Source organism: Podarcis erhardii (assembly GCF_964252035.2).
Source record: "Podarcis erhardii genome assembly, chromosome: 2".
NCBI classification, from domain to species: domain Eukaryota; kingdom Metazoa; phylum Chordata; class Lepidosauria; order Squamata; family Lacertidae; genus Podarcis; species Podarcis erhardii.
Window position 1 is genome coordinate 85106927 of NC_138498.1, and position 20287 is coordinate 85127213.

General features: G+C 48.1%; 1 protein-coding gene across 1 annotated transcript in view; it reads left to right on the forward strand.

Moving 5' to 3' along the window:
• The window catches only part of CELSR3 (cadherin EGF LAG seven-pass G-type receptor 3), a 90843-nt gene that overhangs the window by 53072 nt on the left and 17484 nt on the right, over positions 1-20287 (forward strand). Inside the window, exons 14-23 of the mRNA XM_081850976.1 lie at positions 168-288; positions 1740-1923; positions 6482-6583; positions 7874-7888; positions 11783-11877; positions 15154-15363; positions 17178-17361; positions 18042-18191; positions 19175-19361; positions 19556-19723. Coding sequence (XP_081707102.1) covers positions 168-288; positions 1740-1923; positions 6482-6583; positions 7874-7888; positions 11783-11877; positions 15154-15363; positions 17178-17361; positions 18042-18191; positions 19175-19361; positions 19556-19723 — 1416 coding nt within the window. The remainder of the gene's footprint in view (positions 1-167; positions 289-1739; positions 1924-6481; positions 6584-7873; positions 7889-11782; positions 11878-15153; positions 15364-17177; positions 17362-18041; positions 18192-19174; positions 19362-19555; positions 19724-20287) is intronic.

A 20287-nucleotide genomic window follows, 5' to 3' on the forward strand; every position in this document is an offset into this window, starting at 1 on the left:
ATGACCCACCAAGGCAGGTGGCCAGCAGCCCCTACCCACATTTATTCAATTTGAGGAATAGAGGAAAACCAAGAAGGCGATCAAGCTCCTGGAAGACTGATAAAGATGGCTGTTGTGCTGTGCTGGGTGTATAACATCAGGGATCCATCTGACTTTTACCCCTGCAGGATGGATCAGCAGTGCCCCAAGGGCTGGTGGGGGAATCCAACATGTGGGCCCTGCAACTGTGATGCGGCCAAAGGATTTGACCCAGACTGTAATAAGACCAATGGGCAATGTCGCTGTAAGGTAAGAAAACGGAGCTTTCTTTCTCTCTGTGAAATGTTTTGGGGTTCTGCTCCCCTTAGGATCTGAGGAAGCATTTGTCTCACTTTGCCCACCACCCGCAATATAGCCTCTGCAATGTCATAATGCTTGCACCGAGCTATGGGAATGTAAACCTCACCTTGATATTCATTCTCATGCATTTCCAGTTTTTGTTCTCAGGTCTCCTGATCCAGTGCAGCATAGCGGTTAGAGTCTTGGACTCGGACCTGAGATGACCAGGGTTCAAATCCCCGCTGAGCCATGAAGCTCCCTGAGTGATTTTAGCCTGGTCAATCTCACTCAGTCTAGCCTACCTCGCAGGATTGTTGGGAGGATAAATGGGTGGTGGGAGGAATCAGAAGAACCATGTATACCAACCTTGAGCCTCTTGGAGGAAAGGTGGGAAATAAATCAATAGAAATTGTGTGGTTGCTGGGATAGTAGAGTATGATACCTTTGATCTCAGGGTCCTGGGTTCGAGCCACACGTTGGACAAAAGTTTCCTGCATTGCAGGAGGTTGGAATAGATGACCCTTGTGGTTCCTTCAGTTTCTATGTTTCTATGCGCCACCTGGCAAGAGTCCTCCATTTCCCTCTCTCAATACCTGTGCCTGCTTGCCTTCTTGCCTGTTATCAGGACATCACTCCTTGACCTAAACCCAACGCTGCAGGCTTAGGAATAGTGCTTGAACCAGGATAGAGACTTTTTAAGGAACTGAGAAACTGCTGTTCACTCTGGCACCTACTAGGCATGATGGATTGGGAGGACCCTGCATCATCAGACAGCCGAAAGCACTTTGGGAGCGCTGGAATGGAAGAAGCAGGGCTAGCACAGTGCTGCCAATCCCACCCCCCTACTAACACCCACACCCACTTGTGCAGCCAAGTTTGGCTCTCACTCCAAAACAGGGCAGGGCAGGGCAGGGCCCAGCAGCATAGCTGGATCAGGTTGGCGAAGGAACCTTCTGAGCCCCTGGGACCCTGAACCAGTGTCCCCAAGCTGACTGGCTGCCGATACCAGGCTTGGGAGGCATGAACAGCTTATGTGTTTCTGCAGCTTGGGTCTCCAGCTATTGTTGGACTACAACTCCCATCATCCCAATCACTAGCTAGCAGGACTATTGGGATGATGGGAGTTGTAGTCCAACAACAGCTGGGGACCCAAGTTGGAGAAACACTGTGTAGAATCTCCCTGTTCTGGCTGACCGGCTGGGCTGGGCTGGGCCAGCCTCTGCTTTCTGCTGCCCTAACAGTGCTCCTCTCTTTGTCCCACCAGGCCCTGCTCCCTTTCTCCTGCTTGTTTCGTTGGGCTCCCTTATGTCGGCCCTCCCTTCTTGCCCACAGTTTGCCCTTCGCTCCCCCTGCTGCCCGCTCCTCCTCCTGCGACCCAGCTCTCTAACCGCCTCCCCTGCCCCTCTCCCTTCTCCCCACAGGAGTTCCACTACCGCCCCAAAGGGAGCGACACTTGCCTCCCCTGTGACTGCTACCCCATCGGCTCCTCCTCCCGTTCCTGCGACCAGGAAGTGGGCCAGTGCCACTGCAGGCCTGGCGTGATTGGCCGGCAGTGCAACAGCTGCGACAGCCCTTTTGCCGAGGTGACACCCAGCGGGTGCCAGGGTGAGTAGGTGTCCACGTTTCTAAACAGTTCTGAGGGAGCCTCCCGTCTCCCCTGTCAAACTGGGGAGATTGCTCCACCTGTAGCTGTCCACTCCTCAGAGCTGGGCTTGCTCTGCCCGTTTTTGCTTCTGGCCCTTCAGGAAGTCCAAATAAATGGGGGGGGGGTGTCAGGTGAATGTAACAGCCAATTTGAGGGGAATAGTCATTTCCCCCAATTTTTGGAAGGGGGGAATATGTCTCATTCGCCAATGGCTTTGTCGTAAGTTGATGAGAGAGTAAACTCAGGGTGCTTTAGAGGGGTTCTTCATGAGAGCAGCTTCAGCACTGGAACTTCATGGAAGATGGCAGCTTAAGCTGAAAGACAAGCAATTCACAGTACAGGCAACATAGAAAAAATCTGAACTGGATCAGTACGTTTCTTGTTCCAGGACTAAATGCAAATCATGTCATTCCCAATGAGCCAACCTTCCCACCTTTATTCACTCCTTATTTTAACATAATTAGTTAGCATGACTGTCAGGGAACTGCCATCGGAAAGGCAGGTGGTGGAGGGGCTCTCGGAAGCTAGGAGAGACTCAGCAGCGGAGGAAGGTACCAGCAGGGGGAGAGAGGGAGATCAGAGAGAAAGTGAGTCGAAGGGATGGCTCAGGGAGTCTTCCAGCGAGAACAGTGGAGAAGTCTCAGGACCTCCTATAGGTACACCCACTCCTCGCCGGAAACTGTCGCGCAGAGAATCCAGAAGACGCGTTTCCGTCAAGGAGCTTTTATGCTGGAGTAGATTCCGTAAACGCCCACTGTCGGATTCTGCCAGCCGTAAATGCAGTGTCAGAACCAGTGACTTTCCCCATGCCCAGAATCGATGACATTTTGACCCGAGTGAGGAAGGGGAAAATTTTCACCAAACTGGACCTGAGGGGGGCTTATAACCTGATACGAATGAGAAAGGGAGACGAATGGAAAACTACCATGTTCACCCCCTTGGGGGCCTTTGAGTACCACGTTATGCCCTTCGGTCTACAGGCGGGATCAGCCTGTTTTCAATCATTTATGAATCACGTCCTGGGACCTTTACTTTACAAAAACTGTGTGGCATTCTTAGATGACGTATTGGTGTACTCAGAGAATGAGGAGCAGCATGTGCGGGACGTAAGAGAGGTACTGAGCAGACTGCAAGCAAACCAGCTGTGGGTGAAACTGGAGAAGTGTCAGTTTCATACCAGAGAGGTGGAATTCCTGGGGTATCGTTTGTCAGACAAGGGATTAGCCATGGATCCCAGCAAGGTTCAAGCGGTACTGGAATGGAAGACACCTAAAACAAAGAAGGACGTGCAAAGGTTCCTGGGGTTTGGAAACTTCTACCGGAAGTTCATCAAGAACTTCGCCCACTTAACGGCGCCCACCACGGATTGTCTCAGCAGCAAGAAGAAATTTGTCTGGACGGAAGAGGCGCAGCGAGCGTTCGAAAGGTTAAAGAAGGCGTTCGCGTCGGAAGAACAACTTTTGCACGTGGATCTGCGGCAACCGATGAGAGTAGAGACCGATGCATCAGACCGAGCGGTGGGGGCGGTGCTTCTTCAGCCAGGAAAGGATACGTCGGAATGGAGACCGTGTGCCTTCTTCTCGCGGAAATTGAACAAATCCGAGAGGAACTACACCGTGTACGACCAAGAACTACTCGCCATTCATGAAGCGTTCCGGAGATGGCGACACTTGCTGATTGGAGCGCAGCACAAGGTCCAAGTGCGCACCGACCACAAAAACCTAGAATACTGGAGAACTGCCCGAGTACTGAACCAGAGACAAGTGAGATGGGCCCAGGAGTTCTCCAAATTCCATTTTGAAATTTGCTACATGCCAGGGAAGGAGAATGTCAGAGCGGACGCTCTCTCTCGAAAACCAGAGTATTTAGAGGGAGAGGGAGCACCAGAGGAGAGACATATCATCCCCGAGGACCACTGGGTGTGTGGGGCGGCATTGGTGGGGCCGAGAGAGCTGGTAGAGGGAACCGAGAACAATGAATATGCCCAAGAGAAGCTCAGAGGACTCCGGGGAGGTGGAGAGAACACAGGGGGGTTTGAGGAAAGGAACGGAACGTTGTATTACAAGAGGGCACTGTACATACCCGAAGGAGAATTGAGGGGCCGGGTACTCAAACAATTGCACGACAGCCCCACAGCAGGGCACTTCGGGCAACACAAAAACATGTGGTTGGTTACCAGGGAGTTTTGGTGGCCCAAGGTGAGGGAAGATGTACGGGAATATGTAAGGGGGTGCGACCGATGCCAGCGAGCAAAAGGGGAGAGGCTGGCACCAGCGGGGCTACTGGAACCCTTACCCACACAAGAAAGGCCATGGGAGGCAGTATCCATAGATTTTATGACGGATCTGCCAAAATCCAAAGGGAAAACAGCTGTCATGGTGGTGGTAGACCTATTAACTAAGATGTGCCATTTTATAGCCTGTTTGCATGCGGTCACAGCGGAAGAAACCGCCAAGTTGTTTGTAAAACATATTTTTAGGTTGCATGGCGCCCCCTTGAGGGTGGTCTCAGACCGAGGGAAACAATTTACTTCCAGGTTCTGGAGGAAGCTTATGAGCTTACTGCACGTAGAGGTCAATTTTTCGACTGCCCGACACCCAGAAACAAATGGGCAGGCGGAAAGGGCAAACGGTATTTTACAACAATACCTGAGGTGTTATGTTAATGACAGAGAAAATGATTGGGTAGATAAGTTGGCCCTGGCAGAATTTGCCTACAACAACGCGGAGAATGTGTCCACAGGGATGAGTCCCTTCCTGGCTAATTATGGGTGTCATCCCAGGGCATTTCCAGGAGAAGGAGGGGAAAGATGGGGCGTCCCGGCAGCGGAACACTTTGTTGAAGAGATGGAAGCGATCCACCGGCAACTCCAACTTAACTTAGAGAGGGCCAAGGAAGAATACAAGAAGCAAGCAGACAGAAGCAGATGGGAAGGTGAAACCATAAGGGTGGGGGACCGGGTGTGGCTATCCACCCAAGGACTGCCGTTCAAGGGAGGGTGTAAGAAATTGAGACCCAAACGGCTGGGACCCTTTGAGGTCATACAACAGGTCAACCCGGTGGCATTCAAACTCAGGTTGCCCAACCACATGAAACTGCACCCAGTATTTCACAGGTCCTTACTGTCGCCGTACCGAGAGGGGTGGGAGTGGGGGGGATGTGAGAGGGAGGTTACACAAACACCAGTCATAGAAGAAAGGGAACGCAACATGCATGTGGCAGAAATCATTGATTCCAGGTGGAAAGGGAATCAGGTGGAGTACTTGGTAGAATGGGAAGGGGAACCGAAATCAGAAAACACATGGGTACCGGCAGAGGAGGTCAATGACGAGGTTTTAATAGAAACGTTTCATCAACGGTTCCCAAGGAAACCTCAGCCCGTGGCACGGTTCGGGAGGGAACACTTCGGCACCACCGATGAGGAAGAGGAGTTTGAAGGGTTCCCAGAGTCAGGGCTGGAAGAGGGAATAGACTCCGACGAGGAGGAGGACTCAGGGAGAAGAGACGGGAGTCAGTGGAGAGAAGTGTTTGAATCCTCTGACGATGAGGAGTGTTCTTTCCGGGGTTTTCCATCCACACCGCCAGTAGAGGAGGGGGCGGGAGGGGGTGAAGGTGGCCCTGGAGGGGAGCTGGATGTCAGGGAACTGCCATCGGAAAGGCAGGTGGTGGAGGGGCTCTCGGAAGCTAGGAGAGACTCAGCAGCGGAGGAAGGTACCAGCAGGGGGAAAGAGGGAGATCAGAGAGAAAGTGAGTCGAAGGGATGGCTCAGGGAGTCTTCCAGCGAGAACAGTGGAGAAGTCTCAGGACCCACTCCTCGCCGGAAACTGTCGCACAGAGAATCCAGAAGACGCGTTTCCGTCAAGGAGCTTTTATGCTGGAGTAGATTCCATAAACGGCCACTGTCGGATTCTGCCAGCGATTAAGGGAGTCATGTTTAAGGGCTCCGCTAAGGACAGAGTTTGAGAACCATGCCCAAACCCTGAGGGACCAAGCTTTTACGCACAAGCAGCTCATCATCCCATCACAATGACCATCTTTGAAACATTTATCAGTCATAGAGGCTTCCTGGTCGCTGCTGCTGTAGTACTATATGAAATTCTTTCTGCAGAACACAACTCTGCACAGATTCTGTATCACACAACTCGGGTCTATGCTGCAAAGGATTTGGAAGTTGCCCCTCTGGGTCCCTTCAGCAGTTCAGAGCCTAATATTTCTTTAATGAGTTGTATCATCCCCCACAGTAATTTTACATTTTTCTCACAAGGCCACTGTATGTGCATAAAATCTGCTGCCTCTGTAGTTTTGTGGTCTAGGTTCCTTTTTTGTGCTTTATAAGCTATTAAATACCATTGAAAATTGAAATTTCATTTTAGACAATGTTATATTTTATTTGATGTTACACTGATCAGTTTTGAGAGTTTTTCAAAGGCCTCCCTGTCTTCAATCAAGGCATTGTGTGGAATAAACCCCCCTACCTTAGATTCCCTGTGACTTATGTTTCTGTGTTTGGCTTCACAGTGCTCTACGATGCATGTCCTAAATCTTTGAAATCTGGGGTCTGGTGGCCTCAAACCAAGTTTGGCTTGACAGCTGTGGTGCCTTGTCCCAAAGGTTCACTGGGTAAGTGTTTCCACTTGCAGGGCGATGACTTTATGGACAGATTGGATCTGTCCTGTTTGGTTTCAGCAGACCCAACTCACTGCTAGTCCCCCTCCTAAGTCATATCTTTTCTGTCTTCTTTTTTCCAACACTGTCCTAGCTGATTTCTGGGAGCCATTGTCATCAGTAAGATTTTGAAGAAATTGGGCCTTCTGAAGTAGGCTCAGAGATGTTTGTTGTCCTGGCAATAGACTATTTCTGACAGTAAATAGAAATGTGTTGGTGATGCTGCCAGGGTTCAGGATTTTTCAGTTGGAAGGGACCTTTGGAGATCCTCCAGCCCAATCGCCCACCCCTGGCTCAGTGCAGAAATCTCCACAGCATCCCTGTCAAGCTGATTTGTAAATATATTGATGGTGCTTTTAACAGGTGGTGCTTGTTTTGCATTATCTTAGCCTTCTTATTGCTGTGCTTTCCTTTGTACTTTTGTTGCTGTTCTAGTGTTTTTTACTGCCTTTGAATTCTTGATCGCCACTGGGTGGAAAGGTGAGAGATGTAGGGTGGAATTCAAAGAGGTGCTAAGGAGATCACTAGTCAGTGCAAGCATTTCTGCTTGCCCTACAGAGCAATCTCTCCTCTTCCCTCCCCCCCATGTGCTGCTTTGAGGGGGCCAAATTGGGGGTGCATGGGTGGCACAGGGGAGAAGAGAGGGAGGAAGCCCCATTGCACTAGCACAACTATTTATCTGATCAACAAATAAATACTTCCAGCAAATAAGAGCCAATCATCTCCTGGGGCAACCTGTCCACTAGGAAACTCTTACCACTAGGAGGTTTCTCCTCAAGTTTAATCCGAAATGTGCTACCCTTCTATTCTCACCTATTAGTTCTAGCACTGCCTTGTACTACTGCCGTCCTTAGTGGGGAAGTGGGTTGCAGGGCATTGGGCAGTCCCATCCATTCCCACATATAGATGCTCTGATCAAGGCACAGCATTTGACAGAATGATTTGGGGAAGTGTTGTCTTTTAGGCTCAAGGAGATGGGTTGCCTTGGAATGTTTTGTTTAAGCCATTGCTTGCTTGAATCCAAATATACTCTTTGGATAAGTTTTGTGGTACATATAAGTTTTGTGGTAAATACACTTTTTGGATAAGTTTTGAGGATCGATACACATACAGGAGTGAGAACCTTCTGCACAGTTGCCTTTCAGCAGAGACTCTGTCCTGGGAAACTCACAGTGCATTAGCATTGCTTTAGAACTTTTAATGCTGTCCCTTTTCTCTACGTTTCTTTCTCTTCCGCCTGTGCAGGTTTGCGGGGTGCAGGTAAGGCCTATTGCTGTCTCTTTTCCTCCCCTCACCTGCTTTATAAGGGCTGCTTTGTGTGGCTTCTCCATTCCCTGCTTCCTGCTTGAGACACCGCTGGACCCCACACTTTCCCCATCAGCTGCAAGGGCTGCTGGCACTATCGTTCTTGCCTTGCTTGGCCCTGATTTCCTTGTAATCCTGCCTGAACCTTCAGCTTCTTTGCCTTTCGCCAGACACTAACCTGCAGAAAATGGCCTGCAATTCCCCCTTTTTATTTCCTCCCACTCCCTCTGCGCTTGTATAACCTGCTTCCGCTTCTGCTTACTGCCTTGATGTTCTCTTAGGAATTATGAGCAATTCCTCAACCATCCCTACCAACCAATGAGCCCTGAAACTGAGAGGTGGAATGCCAGCACAGCCAATGGTGTAGACTGTGCCTGCTTTCCACCTCTCAGTTTCAGGACATAATAATAATAATAATAATAATAATAATAATAATAATAATAATAATGGTGGTGATGGTGATGGTGATGGTGATGATGATGGAGCACGTGTTGGCAAAAGCTAGTATGAACATAAGAAATCAGCTTGGTTGTTGCCTGTTGTGTTGGCTTTCTTGCTTTCTGCTAATTATTGTCTTGGCCATGCCACATGTTTTACCAAGTGTGCTCTCAGCAAGGAGATGCAGCCAGTCCTGGCTCACTGGATGAAGATACATAAATACACATGTTTGCAGGCCCTCAGTTGCTTATTCACCCTTCACATTTTTAGGTATATGCCAGTGGAGGCTGGTCCATTGGGCAGATGGGACACTACCCCACCAAACTTTGCCTGCCCTTAGCCAGCCCCCACGTACTTGCCTCCTTACTTACAACTAGTTTAGGGGGTGTCACTGGCTGTCAGCATGCTCCTCCTTAGTCTCAGTTTTGCTCTTGTAGAATTCAGCAAGGTGGAGGATAGGGACAAAACCAGAGCAGGCTCCATCTATCATTGGCTGTGGTTCCATGTAGTGTTGCCTCCCTGCTTTCCACCCTATCCCTCCCAATGGGCACCAGCCTCCATCTGTGTCTGCTTAAATGTCTTAGGTGCACATCTCAAAAAGCAGCCCAGGGTGCCACTTTCTAATAAAGAGGAAAAGGAAAGAAAGGCATTGAATTGTGCAATAAGAGGGTTTGGCTGCATGCAGACTTATATTCACGTGCAACATTTTCTACTGTGGAGTAAGCTCAGTTTCTACCCCACCTTATAACACCACATGTACAATCTTTGGATTCTAGTTCTTGTGCTTCAGGCAGGCCAACTGCTTTCTTGCTATTGTTGTTTAACCTCAAGAGCCTTGCATGATTAACTGCTCAAACTTTTTCCTTGATGCTTCCCCTCAGTTTTTTACAGGTAGTTTTTTACACTGCTCTGTGAAGGGGCTGGGGACTGACACAAGGGCCAGACATTCATTGCTGTAATTCTGGCTGCTGCTGAAACTCAGGACAGGTTCCCCCAGATCTTGATTCAGGGAAGATGGTTATATATGTTCAAAAACTGGGTGACTTAGGGAGCAGTCCAGTCTTGGCCATACAGCCTGTCGTAATAGCTGGCCCTACAGGCACATGATATCCTAGCCCTTGGAAAGAACTTTCCCAGACCTTCTCCCTGACAGCGTTTAACAAAAAGTGTGGAGGATTGAGCCTAGAATCTTGAGCTAGCAGAATGGGTAGCCGTCCACTGTGGAAGCTTTAGCAACTGCCTGGGGCATCTCAGTTGATTGGACGGTGGACACTCTATTCAACACAGGAGTTCTCAGCTCAGATATAGAAGCCCATGCTTGCTAAGGAGCAGCATTCGTTTGACTCCAGCATTGATTTACGTAATCCTGGCCCTGCCACAACTTCATTTCCCCTCCCCATTTGTAAAGCAGCGAAGATGACAGATTCACGTGCCATGCTTTTGAACTATTAGAGATCACAGCTGTTGTTACTTTGCTGATGTCTTTCCCATTCAGGTCATTGCTGAACACACTTCTAGTGCCACCGGTGAGGATGGCAGATGGCGCAGGTCATGCTGATAATGGTGTCAGTGCTGTTTGTGATATGGAATATAGCATTAAGGGTGTCTTAATGCTCCCACTAGATATCTATATCACTTCTGTATAGATATTGGTAGTGTGGGCCTTCTGGCTTTCTGTGATGCTGGTGACATTCAAGTGTTCTAGAAAGCTGCATGGCTGTGATTGGTGCCACAAATGCTGGGACCTTGCGCTCCAGTGCAGTCTTCTGTGGCTTAAACACAATTTGGGATTGTCACATTTCTTTGACTTAAAACATGCAAGTCTTTAGCCCTTTGGGTTGCAGAAAAATTGAAAACATGCAGGTGGCGTGTCGGGGCTAAGCCAGGCATTATGTGCAAACATGTGCACTTTGCCCCAAACATACCTCTCCTCCCCTCTGAAAAATGGCTTGTGATGTGGAGGAGGTGATGTGGAGTGGAGAAACAGTGGAGGAAAGATGGCGTTTTTCTGCTCCAAATTGTCCATGTAGCCTCTTCCGTCATCTTCCGGTTTTGTCTCTCCAAATTAGACAATTGCCTGTAACCTCTGATCTGGCTGTCACTCAGAATCTAAGAGGAACATAGAAAACTGCTTTGCTCTGAGTCTAGACTTTGGCCTATCTAGCTCAGTGTTGTCTGCACTGACAGGCAGCAGCTCTCCAGGATTTCAGACAGGGGAATCTCTCGGCTCTACCTGGCAATGCTGGGAATTGAACTTGAAATCCTCTGCATGCAAAGCAGATGTCCTACCACTGAGCTGTTGCCTTTTCCCAAAAGAGGTTTAGCGAGGGATCCCCACCCCCACTTGTCCTGGGTGTGGATCTTTCATGCTTCACTCAGATCCTCAGCTCTTCCTTCCTTCTCCCTATGTTTGTACATGCCTCCTACCCTCTGGAGTCCTCCCCAACTTTCCTTATCAAATGTGTCACTGTCAAAGAAGCATCAGTTCTGCAAACATAATTGATAAGGGAATAAAATCTTGCCCCAATCCAGAGAAACCTAGTCATGCTAAAGTCCCATACAACCAGTTGGTCAAACTTGCTGGATGTCTGTATGAGAACTAACCCAGTTTTCATTTTTAAAAAAAAATAAAATAAAAAATTGCAGTCTCGGTTTGGAGAGCAGTTGTCCCTCCCAGTAGCACTTGACAAATCATTATCATGATTCAAAACTTCCTCCCCTCGTTTGATCAGCTCTGCAGGCGTACAGTGAGAGATGGTTCATTCTCAGGAGTGCACAAGGCAAAAAACAGAAAAGACCGCATTCAGCCAGAGGCTGATAATGAGCTATATTAGCTTGGCCAATGAAATTTTAATTCTACATCAGTTCTGATTTGCTCTAGCTGTGCATTGATCCTTCTTTGTGGAGTCATCTCAAGTGACTCTTACGGTAGTCCAGAAAGTCTTACAAATCAGAAATTGTTTTTGAGCTTGATAAGGGTTTGCACAACATAATATTTACCCCTCTCCTTCAAAAGCTTTTATCTGTCCATTCATGGGGTAACTGAAATATCATGTGATGTGCTAGATACATGGCAGAGAATCTGTGACTGGTGAGTTCTCTCAGGCCTAGCCTGAAAACAATTAACCCCAGCATTTGGGAGGACTCTCACAAAATTCAAATTTGTGAATGTGAAATCGGGGTGGTGACCTTAGCAAATGCTAATGTAGGGTCTGTGCAGCCTCCTCTGAATCTGTTCCCTCACTGATGCTGGTGTTCTGTGTTGGTGGTATTGCCAATGCTTTGTTCAGTGAGCCTGACCTGACATGATGCTGTTGCCCTGACAATCTCTTAGTGGGAGGCAGCAGCAACAGCAGGGAATGTCCTCCTCAGTCACTCATTTCTTAACTTAGGCATTCTTCCCTCTCTAAGGTGCAGCAGTTCGGCACTGTGATGAGGAAAGAGGCTGGTTGGAACCCGATCTCTTCAACTGCACATCACCTGCCTTTAAGGAGCTCTCAGCATTGGTAACCCTCTCTGTCTGTCTCCTGTCTGGGTGGGCTTTGCTTGGCTCACAGTTTTGGTATTTCTGAGCTGCATAAGCAACACAGTATCTGTGCAAAGCCTGCGCTGACTGCCCTAGTATGTCTGCACAGCAGATAATGTGTGTTATGGGCTGCACACATACAGCCTGCTTCAGAATGAATGTTGTCAGCAGTGCAAGGCTTCTCTCCCGAGTGTTATGCCTACGTTTATGCTAAAACAGTGGTTTTCAAACTTTCCTGGCCTGTTTTGTGCAATGACTCTGAACTCGTTCCTGCAAAAAGCCTGCACCGAATCTGTTGGTTTGATTCTGCTGACCCACAGCAAAGGTGACAGTGCAAGCAGCGGCTTGTACAGCAATAACTTCTGAAGCATAAAGGATGCTGAGGTCTGACTAAATTGAGTAGCCCATCGAGGGCATTCAAAGTGCAAAACTTCCCCTTAGGGCTGAAACTGACTAGGGCATAAACTGTGTGCCATCCAGTCCGATCAATCACCACTCTGTTGAGTTGCCTGGAATTAGAAGAGGCAGCTAATTGAACGTTAGGAAAGCAGAATGAGCAGCTTCTGCCCACCCCATCTCTCTGCAGTGAGGCTCCTCCCTCCATTGTTATACTACTAGCCAAATACTTAGATAGATGCTTCTACCACCCTAGCGGGACGCGGGTGGCGCTGTGGGTAAAACCTCAGCGCCTAGGACTTGCCGATCGCATGGTCGGCGGTTTGAATCCCCGTGGTGGGGTGAGCTCCCGTCTTTCGGTCCCAGCTCCTGCCCACCTAGCAGTTCGAAAGCACTCCTAAGTGCAAATAGATAAATAGGTACCGCTTTATAGCAGGAAGGTAAACGGTGTTTCCGTGTGCTGCGCTGGTGCAGGCTCGCCAGAGCAGCTTTGTCATGCTGGCCACGTGACCCGGAAGTATCTCCGGACAGCGCTGGCCCCCGGCCTCTTAAGTGAGATGGGCGCACAACCCTAGAGTTGGACGCGACTGGCCCCTACGGGCAGGGGTACCTTTACCTTTTTTACCACCCTATCAATAAGAGGGAATCTGCTCCCATCGCTCTGTAGAAACAAATGCCTTTACGCATCCTGCTTACATGACATCATATACACCAGGCATGGTAAATAAACTTAGCATAGGTAGTTCCACCTAAGATCCATATGGCTCTTTCATAGAGAAAAGCAGGGTGAGGGTGGGGATAAAGTACAGAAATTTGAGGATAAATGTTGGCAAGTGTTAAGGGTTATATATTATTAAGAGATAGGGATGCGGGTGGCGCTGTGGTCTAAACCACTGAGCCTCTTGGGCTTGCCAATCGGAAGGTCGGTGGTTCGAATCCCCACGACAGGGTGAGCTCCCATTGCTCTATCCCAGCTCCTGCCAACCTAGCAGTTCAAAAGCACACCAGTGCGGAACAACTATTAATAAATGTAATAATAAATTACAGCAAATCTAAAATTATGGTGTTTTCAAAAAAAAGAAGGAAACACAAATGGAGAATTAATGGTCAACCTATTGACCAGGTAGCAACTTTCAAATACCTGGGAATAACTTTTCAGGAAAGGGTCTCGTGGCACCAACAGATGAAAAACACCATTGCCAACGCAGGAAGGGCCAACAAAGCCCTTACAAGATTCTTTCATGGGAAAGGGGGAAAATACGTTCCAGCGGCCTCCCAGGTTTTTGCTGCAAAAATACTCCCACAACTCACTTATGGATCCCAGGTTTGCAGTTTTAAAAATTTTGCGCCTATAGAGGCATTTCAAGCAAAATTCTATCGGTGTTTATTGGGGATCCCTCCCTGTGTATCTAATATAGCTGTCCGCTTAGAAGTTGGACAACTACCCGTTAACGCGCGTTTGTGGATTCTAAAGATAGACTACTGGTTAAAACTTATTTTTTTCACGGCCGGTTTGGCGCCCTTAACACTCTTAGACACCTTTCATTCTACCTGGAAAGCTTCCCTGTTTGAAAAGATAAGAAGCTTGGGATTCTCCCCGCAGATCTTGATAGCGGCAGGATATGAGAGAGCCAAAAGTCAAGTGCTCCAGCGCATTAGGGACATAGAGCTGCAATGTCATATGGGCAAAATGGATAAACACGCCACAATTAGAGACTTTGGGAGAGGGTTCTCACCCGCAAACTATCTGGCTGATTTACAAATACCTAAGTACAGACATTCCTTTACCCTGGCCAGATTAAACGTTCTGCCCTCTGCCCTGCTGTTAGGCAGATATGAGGGCAAACCATATGAGTCACGTGTTTGCCCATGTGGCTCATCGGAAGTGGAAACAAGTTTGCATGTATTGCTGCACTGTAGCTATTACAAGGATCTACGCCTGACCTTTATTGCCCCAGTTCTACAAAAGCTTAAAAATGAATCAGAACTTCAATGTATGAGAGCCTTGGTAGAAGATAAGGTTCCTGTAATTACGATCAATGTTGCTAAATTCTGTGCAGCCGCTATCAGGCGCAGAAAACAAGAGCTTTCCAATGTCAACATGCAGGCGAAGGCAAATACTTAATCTTATTCATGCTGTCCAATCTTAAATTGTTGTTATGGCCTAATCTGTATTGAAATTGTCCTTTGTTTTTTCCGGTGTTATGTTTCGCTGACTAGCTGTACGAACCAATCTGGTCTGTGACTGTTTAATAAAATTTGATTTGATAAATAGGTATCACTGTGGTTAGAAGGTAAATGGTGTTTCCATGCGCTCTGGTTTCTGTCACACTGTTCCATTACGCCGGAAGCAGTTTAGTCATGCTGGCCACTTGACCCAGAAAGCTCTCTATGGACAAACGCCGGCTCCCTCGGCCTGAAAGTGAGATGAGCGCCACAACCCCATAGTCACCTTTGACTGGACATAACCGTCCAGGGGTCCTTTACCTTTACCTTTTTTATTGCTTTACCATAAAATCCCCTCTCTTTCTATCTCTTTCTCTCTTTTTCTGCTTCCTTTTCCTCCAGGGGATTAAATATCAGAACCATCTGTTAACTGGATGTTTCTCTTCTCTCATTCCTTCATTGACACAGTAAATGCTAGAATTTGGCCATGGACACAGTGGCAGTTTCACCTCTAGCTAGTTCTGTTTCACAGTTTCCAGTGGTCCCTAATCCCCACCACTTCATCAGCAACATAAGAAGCCCCTTTCCTCTCCATGTGACTTGCGCCTCTTTAAAAACAGGAGCTATGTTTCAGTTCCTAGAGGCACTGCATGGTCCCCCCCACACCCACCTCCCTTGTTTTCTGTGTTGGTAGCTGGAAGGTCTGGAAAGGAACGAGACGGAACTGAACACCATAGAAGCCAAGAAGCTGGCCCACCAGCTGCGGGCAGTGACCGATCAGATGGAGCGCTACTTTGGCAATGATATTCACATCACCTATCGCCTTTTGTCCCACTTGATGGCGTTTGAGAGCAGGCAGCATGGCTTTGGCCTGACAGCCACCCAGGATGCCCACTTCAATGAGGTGAGGGGACTTTTTCTGGTTACTGAGCATGCTGGGAACATGGAAGTGGGGGATTTAGGCCGCAAGGAAGCTGCTCTTCCATCCTACTGGCAGGTAGAATCCTCAAGGAAGTGGGTGGCAGGGGGAGTCGATGGGCTTAGATGCTTTTCTCTATGAAGCTGATCACAGAAGATGCTGCCAAAGAAACACAAAACATAACAGGACGTTTCCTACCTGCTACGCTCATGCTACAGGGCTTGCTTATTTATTTACTTACTATATCTCTAGATTGGGCAGCTTACAATAAAAATGATTTAAGATATTTAAAATGTCTTGAGCAAAGATGGCTTAGCTGTAGGTAAGGATATGGGGGGAGCAACTTGATTCAATTTGCATTTCAAGGGGAATATACCTAATCAGCGCTTTTCAAAACAATACGCAAACTGAAATTCGTGCTAGTGTGAATTTTGCAGTGCAGTAACGCCAGCCAAGTGAGGTGTACACAACTGCATATACTAGGATGGAGTTACACTGGACTTACCCGTTCTGCTTCATTGGTTATACTACAGTGCTTCCTCAATGTTATCACATTATGCTATTGCCTTTGATACCCTTGACCATGGTGCCCTCCTGCTACAACTTCTGGGGTAGGTATCTGAGTACTACAGTGGTTCCTCTTCCACCAGCATGTTCAAGTCCAGGGGGTAACTCTGGGGAATGCCCTTTGTACCCGCAGCACAGAGGTTCCAGAGGGCACCATTTTGTCCCCAATGTTATTTAGCATCTATATGAAGCCATTGGGGGTGGTCATTAGGAGCTTTGGATCAAAGTGCCAAGTTTCCACAAGTGCTGTTTTTCTTTCTTTTCACTGTGTGCACCTTATCTGCAAGCATTTTCTCACGGCAGCAATGTTTCTTTCAAACAACCATTTCAACGGGATAACTTGTGAATCTAGAGGCCCTTTATTTCTTCTCACCTGTTTCGTTTTATCCAAACCCCCCTTTCCCTTGTGCTGTTTTATTTATTTGCATGACTGCCACATGAGATAATAATCTTATTTTCTTCGCAACCTTTCCCACATTTCCTATTGCCCTTTCTACACATACTTTTACTGCTCACAGGCTTATAGGAAAATACTCTGATCAGAAGCATTTGCTCTTCAAATATCCAGCCACCCCTCCTCTGCCCCCTCTTTACCCGGCTCTTCCCTCCACCCCAAATCCACCTTATACAACACTTTCATAATTCTGAAATAAAGCCTCTTGTACCTACTGTCTGCAGTTTCCAAAAGCCTCAAAACAAGTAGCCTCTATTAGATTCTTGAGGCAGGTGTCTAGACAAGAAGAAGTGCCTGATTTGAAAAGGCAGCTTATTACCTTTCTTCTGTGATTAGCCTCCCACCTAAAAGATCCATGTACCCATTCAGTTTAAGACTGAGATGCCAGGGATTAAACCTGAGACCATCTGCATTAAAAATATGTGCTCAGCCACCAAGATACAACCTTTCCCCATCTGGTCAGCACCTGGATGGGAGATTGCCTGGGAACCAATGTATGCTCCCCTGGGCTCCATCGTGGAAGAAAGGTGGGCTACAAATGAAATAAATGATTTAAAAGCCAAATAGTTCTGGAAACTGCAGCCTTCTAAAAGACAGTGGGGTTGTGTCCCATGCAAGTCCTATTCAGAGCAGATCTACTGAAATTAATAGACATGACTTGCTTAGGATCATTAATTTCTTTGTGTCTACTCTAAGTAGAACTGAGTTGGATGCAGCCCATTGTGCGAGGAGGATTTTTACGTCCTCTGATGTTCCACCTTTGATCTCTGCCCTGTAGAACCTGCTGCGGGCCGGCAGCTCAGTGCTGGCCTTAGATAACCAAGAGCACTGGGAAGCATTGTTGCAGAACGACCACAGCAGCGCAGGACTGATGGAACAGCTGAGAGAGTACACGGGCACACTGGCCAGCAACATGAAACTCACCTACCTCAACCCTGTTGGCGTGGTGACCCCCAATATTGGTAAGTAGAAGCACTGTGGGGGGGGGCGTTGCTGGAAGACCGCAAGCAGCTTACTGACCACCCTGAAGGTCTATATGATCTGCACCACCATCTGTGAACTCCTGGTTTGCAGGCAGCCATGGGCTTGCTGAGGATGTATTGGGTTTCTGGGGTAGAAGCTGGAGTAGCACAGGCTCAATCGTGGGGGCAAGGCAGCACGGGGGGAGAGGACTGCTAGAATGCCACACCAGTGGTAGGTCAGGTGTGAATGCATTTCTTGGCCTGCCTTACACTGTTCCTTTTAAGTTTTGTGGGCAAGTGTTGGCAAGCCATTGGCTTCGTCCCATGTAGGTGCTTCACGCCTCATGCATGCAGAAGTATTACAGGTATGTTTTCTGCAGTTGGGCAGGAAACCTCCCAAAGCAGGCCTTCTCTTACAAACAGATGCCTATGACTACATTGCCCGTGCACATCTATTTACTAGAAACCACTGTGGAAAGTAGCTCTGAGAGCATCAAACATGCTCCACCAGTAAACATAAGCCAGCATATTTGTGCCTTACTTGATCCTTATGCATGATTTTCCATTGAAGCTGGAAGCATCTCTCTGGCCAAGGGGCCCTTTTCATTTCTCATCATTCATTCAAGTAGGCCAACTCATACCTCATATCTGCTCCTCTCTCTCTCTTCCCCTCCATGCAGTGCTCAGCATTGACCGCATGGAGAACCACACCCACTTCAGGAGGCGTTACCCCCGATATCACAGCACCCTCTTCCGTGGCCAGGTCATGTGGGACCCACACACCCACGTTGTGCTTCCCCTCTCAGTCCTTACACCCCACAAAGTGGAAGGTAAGTGACTGAGCTCCACCAGGCCCAGACCAAGGTAACCAAGAACCCAAGAAGTGATTGCCTCCTTCCCAGCATGCTTCATTCAGGTTGCACTGGGCACCCATTTATGTTCCTTTGGGCAGTGCTGTGGGGAAAGAGCAAAGTGCACACGGATGTCTCATGGCTGGAACCCCCTCAGAGAGCTTCCCGTTCTTCTTTTGGAGCCTTGGAGAAGGACTGTTTAATTTACTTGAAGCATTGTTAGAAGTTTGTGATCAGTTGGCTTTGTAACAGAAGAAGCCCTTTGCTTCTCATGAGAGAAAGGCCCAGGAGAAGTTTCTGATGGGAAGCAGCACCTTCTGAGCAACAAAAAGACAGCTCTCCTTTGGGACAGGGGCAAACCTTTAGCCCATGGGCTTATCTTGGCCCACCAGGGATTCCAGTTTGGCCCATGTTGCCAATTTGTGAAACCACACCTTGTTAATCAGATTACCTCCGCTCAATGGGTGGATGATATTGGCAGATGGGAGGGTTTGATGGTCAATGCCTGAAGAAAGCAGACTTGAACCCTCTGCCCATCAGGTGATTGGTTGGGGGGTTTCAATGCTGCTTGGTCACTATCACCCCGTGCCTACCCCGCTGATTGACTTTGACAAGTGGTCAGGACCACCCACCAGTCAATTACTTGGTGTCACTATGATGTCAGATGATTGACAGGTGTGTGATCTTGCCCATCTGTCAAGAATTCACTCCTGGGGTTAGAGGGAGATAAATATCTGGCCTGCTGAGCCAAATAGGTTCCATACCCCTGTGTTGAAGAGGGAGGAATTTCCTTCTGCTTCAAAGGATTGGCCCGTTGGGCTCAATGGGCTCAGCTCAGTCAAAGTATAAGAACTTGAGAGATGATACCACCACAATGCTAGGCACCTCTCTCCTCTTCTGTCCTGCCTCAAAATGGTGCACAGCAGAAATACCATTGGTTCCTTCCTGTTCTGCCTTCCCAGCTCCAGCTCCCAGCACAGCAGCACTGACACTGGTAAACCGTGAAACCAATGACACTGTGGAAACCTCCCCTCCCAAGCACTTCCTGCCGGAACCTGAGCCTGCTGTAACCATCCTCATCCTCATAATTTACCGTACTCTAGGAGGACTTCTTCCTGCCCGCTACCAGGTGGATCGGCGCAATCTCAGGTACCACTCATTGCTTACTCCTCTTCTGGGCTCTTTGCTACCATCTCAAGTCCTACGACTCCGACTTGAATGGACCATAAACAGTTTGTCGAGGATTGGTCAGCAATAGCCCACTCTCCCATTGCATGGACCAGTCTGGGCGCAGTGGTGTTGCCAGGTGGCATCAAGTAACAAGCTGCCTTTGTTCTTTGCAGGTTGCCCAAAAACCCTGTTATGAACTCCCCCATAGTGAGTGTGTCTGTCTTCAGCAACCACACTTTCCTCCAGAGTACTTTGGCAACCCCGTTAGTGCTAGAATTCCGCCTGCTGGAGACTGCCAACCGCAGCAAGCCCCTCTGTGTCCAGTGGAATCACTCCAGCCAGTAAGTTGCTTTGCTGCCTCTTTCCCAGGGAGCCATCCTTCACTTCCTTTTTTACTTTGAGGCCCTATTCATTTGAAATGCTTCTAAGCCACCCTTTGCCCAATGGATTCCATGATGGGCATAAAAATTCCATGATGGGCATAAAAATTATTCAAAGCATAAATACAATTAGCGGTCTTCAAGTAAATAATTGTGCATGTGGAACAACTTCTGCTTTCACAGTTAGGTGTTCCTCCCCCTGCACATACCCTGCGCCATCCCCAAATCTGCTCCAGAACATTGGGGGGAACCCTAGAACAGATTTAGGGTGTGTGTGCAGGGAAGAGGTGGGGGTAGATTCCATGGCACAAAAAGAAATCCTTGCATTGATGGACTGTTCACCTCAATGCCACGCTGAATTCCATTCACAGGCACCCTCCATAGTAACTTAAAGATACAGGGTGATAGCTATTGTTAGTTATACTCAGAGAAAATGCATTAAAATCAATGGACCTGAATTATTGACCCGAAAAGGTCAATAATTCAAGCATAATTCATAGATCCTCAGTGAGTATCCTCATGCCT